The sequence below is a fragment of the Arachis duranensis genome, chromosome 5 (genome assembly GCF_000817695.3).
Source record: "Arachis duranensis cultivar V14167 chromosome 5, aradu.V14167.gnm2.J7QH, whole genome shotgun sequence".
NCBI lineage: Eukaryota > Viridiplantae > Streptophyta > Magnoliopsida > Fabales > Fabaceae > Arachis > Arachis duranensis.
In genome coordinates this window covers 40,545,212-40,549,802 of record NC_029776.3, presented here as the reverse complement: position 1 = coordinate 40,549,802, position 4,591 = coordinate 40,545,212, and the positions used below count along the sequence as shown (strand labels likewise).

Genomic DNA, 4,591 nt, shown 5'->3' with positions numbered 1-4,591 from the left:
TTAGATAAAATATAAAAATCATCTCAGATAAGTTTAGTTTGTTACATTCATCGTACAAAATATCCTAAAAACACAAAACATTTTCCCTTTATGAAAGTAGCAACGGAGGAAATTTCTTCATATATGTACGTCTAAATAATATTTTATTGATCTACTAAATTAAAAACTTGAAATTTTAAGGATAAAATCATAATTGAGGGGAACGACTGATTGTTGGATCTAAAGAATGTTATCCTCTCTTTTCTGTTGCCTACTACTATACTTCTTATTTGGATTTGAATATTTTAAAATAAAATATAGAATATGATGGTAAAATATAAAATAAGAATTAAATATTATATTGAGTCAAAGATTTTTATGCTTACATGTAGGACTCATTAAATTATCTAACAGCTCTCACCATTTAATTTTATAAATTGTGATTTTAAATAAGTTTTATAAAATTTGTAATTATATATTGCAACCTAATTCATAATGCATAAGAGAAAATAAAAAAAAAAACCCTTAGCTTCAAAATCTATTGAAATGAAATTTAATTTTCAAACCATTATTAACAAAAGCAATAAATGCTATATACAGATATAGGTAAAATGCCTAATCTGAGAGTTAAGATATATTTGTATTAAAAATAATATAAGTTAGAATAAAATTTGTTAACGAATTGATTAAAAAGGGAAAAAAAGAAAAAAGAAAAAGATAAAAACATTAAATGGAGCATGATTCCAAGTGACAAGAGAGTAGTAAGATAACATGGGCTTGCGTGCTTAGACTGACACATAGAGGTCCCGCGTCGTTGGGTCACATATACTAAACCAAGCACATTTTATTTGCCCCTTAGCTTAACCCATCCCAATAATATTTACAATTATTTTACGATCCATCAACTCACCACTTTAAAATATATAGTAAAATTATGTAAATTCATTTAATAACTGATTATATATATTAATATTTATTATGACAGAAATCATTCTATCCACCTTTTTGTTAAATTAAATTTCAATGTATATTCTTCTTTTATTAAATTAACTTTCATAATTTTTTTATTGTTTATTATGAAAATAATAGTAAAGAACATATTTTAAAGGTAAAAAATAATTAATATTGATTTAAATATAAAAGAAAAACAAAAAATAAAATTTGGTTAATATCTGTGAGTGTTGATCCGCTTGGAGGTAACCCTAGTTTGGTAACATCTGGTCACAAAGGAGAGTATGGGTTCTCTCTCTCTCTCTTTCTTCTCTCAGCTGGTGAGTGTTGAAGACAAGAAGGCCTATTAATAACAAGGGTAGCCCACTGCTTTCTCCCATGCACTACTTGTCCTCTTCAACCACTAACACACACATTCTCTCGCGTCAACACACCTCTCTCTCTCTCTCTCTGTTCCTTTCTCTCGTTCTTCCATTCCAATAAACACACACTCATATATATACATAACGAATACTATACAGCAGCTTATAAATTAGGTGTTTCAGTTGTAGTTAGTTGAGATCGAAAGAAGGGAATAATACATAATAATAAAAAGTATAATAATGTCAAGCAGAAGATCTCGTTCGAGACAATCGGGTGTGTCCACTGAGATCACTGATGCTCAAATCACCGATCTCGTTTCCAAGCTACAACAACTCATCCCTGAGCTTCGGGCTAGGCGCTCCGATAAGGTATCTATTTCTCTCTCTTTCATACACACTTCTAAGTTCATCGTTATTTCTCTAATATACAATGTAATATATATTTTCAATTTGTATTTTATACTGATTTTTTTGTGTAAATAGTATTTTTATATTTTAACATCTTTACTACTAAGTGAAAATATTCTAAAGAAGTCTTCTATGTATATATGTTCAAATTGGTATACCGGCCTTCCCTTTAATTTGTGTCTTTCTTCCAACTATACTATTTCCATACATATACATGATACACGCTTTCACAACTAGTACTTACCATATTATTCACATTCACACAACACGTTGGTTACATTATATTATTATGGCACATTTTGCGTGTGATCTTAATAATGCGCTGGCCCTTGCTAGATAAGTCACACTTCTCTTCCCTTCAATTCTTTACACACAACTTGAATCTATATATGGCTTATAATAATTAACTAATAGTTGTGCCACTTTGAATTAAACTGTTCCAACCTCTTAATTGCCGTGCCATTGACGACTAGACCATACCATAATAATACTATACTGCACTACCTAGCTACCTAGCTAACAGTTTTATATATTTCCACGGCAAAAAGGGTACCAAATAGTTAGGAGGACATTTATTTTCTTTCAATGGTCAAAATACTATTATTATGACATCATTATTTCAGACATTGTTTACAATTTAGATCCACCACTATAGTATATGGTTTTCATCACTCTTTTGATTCATACAAATTCTCATCATCTCCCCCTTCTTAAAATTTTGATTATTAATTAATTAAATTCTAATAATAATATAATGTAACTCTGAGCAATGTACTAGCTAGCATTATTTGATTGTGCTGTATATAAAATAGATATAGGGTTTGGCTTACTTAGCTTGTTAATGAATTAACCAAGCCCAAATATTAATTAATTGACATTGATAATTAGTTAATAGTTCTTCTTTTGCGGGAATTATTATTATTGTAGGTGTCAGCAGCTAAGGTATTGCAAGAGACTTGTAACTACATCAAGAACTTGCACAGAGAAGTTGATGATCTAAGTGATCGATTGTCAGAGCTTTTGGCCAACACAGACTCCAACAGTGCTCAAGCAGCCATTATTAGGAGCTTACTTATGTAATAATAATGCTACTACTACTAATATATAATTAATTATTAATCATAGAGTTAGTTAATTAGCATTTTTTTTTAGTTACTACTCCTTCTCTGCTCTCTGCATGTGTGTCCCATTAGTAGTACACTACTGCTTTAATTTATTATTATCATCATCCTCTCTTCTTAGTATAGGGTTTGCTGCTGTTTTTCTGGGTAGGGTTTGGTTTGTAGACCAAGGCAATGGGCTATTCCATACATGGGCTCCATATGTTAGTCTCTGATTATTAGTTTCAGTGTGACACCTTGTAGTCATCTTTATCTTCATCTTCACCAGCTCTCTAGCTGTAAATAAACGGACTTCATCTTATGAGTTCTATATACTCTTCACATGAAACTAAGGGTGTGTGGTTCAAATATTACTTTGTTACTCAAATTCTATTCTTATGTGAATCAAATATACCCAGAAGAAGGTGGGAATGAAATAATGGTATTTTGATTTTCTGGAATCAAACTTGTTTGAAAATAATTTTTTAAACTTTAAACCAAATATTGAAATATGATATTTCTATCTTAAAATTCTTAGAAATTATTTATAATTCCCCTATCCACACACCCTAAGGAGTATATAACAATTGTACAACTAAATAAGTTTGTGCTACTTAAATGCTTGAAAGATACATTAATGTGATAACAATCAAGTTGGATGCTCGAGTTGTAATTCATTCGTTGACTTAATCAAATGTCAAGAATTCAAATTCTGCTTTGTGCATATAATAATTTATTGGCCAACAATAAATTTTTAAATGAAGTAGTTTTTACTCTATCTTAAGATACCCTGAAAAATTAAAGAAAGATATGCTAACCTAACAAAATTTCCAAACCCCAACAGATATTGTCATTCAAACGTGTAGAGAGCAATATAAACTTGCTCAATTTGTTCGGAAACTAAATTATCAGCATTTTGATCATTTAAAAGATAAATTGAAGATATGTATTTGAGTTAATCAAATCAAATATCTACTATCAGAAATACTAGAAGCCTAACAAATTGTTAGCAGTTAGGCAATAACTTTTAAAAGTGTAAATTAAAAATATTATAAAATTGTTAGACTAAAAAATTTAAACTAATAACAAAATAATATCGACTAAAAAAATAAATTCTGCTGTTCCTTAATCTTTTGTGAATCTACTATTACATTTATATATATGTGAAGATAGATTCAAAGTTGGGGTTTGACCATGGTAAAATCTATATCTTAATAATGAGAGAAACTTTACGGTTTTTGTGTGGACCCTAATACACAAAGGGGTCAAGATTGAAGTTGACAGTGGCTCTTACATGTGACATTACCCCACACCATTTCGGTTATTTGTTCTGCCCAACCCGTGATATTAATGTTGGTATTAGGACCACAATATAAAATAACTAACTCATCACCGGGCCTTGGCCTTCGCCATTATATTTGCAGCATTTGACGGATCAGATTTATTCCTCTTGTTTCCAGATACTCCCTTCCCTTCAAATTAAGTATCGCTTTCGTTTTTTCAGGTTTACTCAAATTTTAAAACGGATGGAGTATATTTATAAGTTTACTTTTTTTAATTAGTATTTTATATTTACGTAAAAAATAATTTTATTTACTTATGTGGCCAAATATATATATTTATATTATTAGATGTTTACGTAATTTTTTTATAATAATATTAGGGAGGTAAAAACTCAGGTACAGTTGATTTCATGTAAAGTTAATAATTGAGAGTCGTTAGATGAAAATTTAGTCAAATTAGTCAAATCATTTAATGATTTTCAACTATTAATTTCATATGAAATCGACT

The 4,591-nt window shown here is 29.5% G+C and overlaps 1 protein-coding gene across 1 annotated transcript; it reads left to right on the top strand.

Moving 5' to 3' along the window:
- The first annotated feature begins 1,200 nt into the window (after positions 1-1,200).
- Positions 1,201-2,802, top strand: LOC107489207 (transcription factor PRE6). Its single transcript, XM_016109976.3, has 2 exons — positions 1,201-1,661; positions 2,628-2,802. Exons 1-2 carry the CDS (start codon positions 1,533-1,535, stop codon positions 2,778-2,780), a joined length of 282 nt encoding a protein of 93 aa, XP_015965462.1. The 5' UTR covers positions 1,201-1,532; the 3' UTR covers positions 2,781-2,802.
- The last annotated feature ends 1,789 nt before the right edge of the window (positions 2,803-4,591 follow it).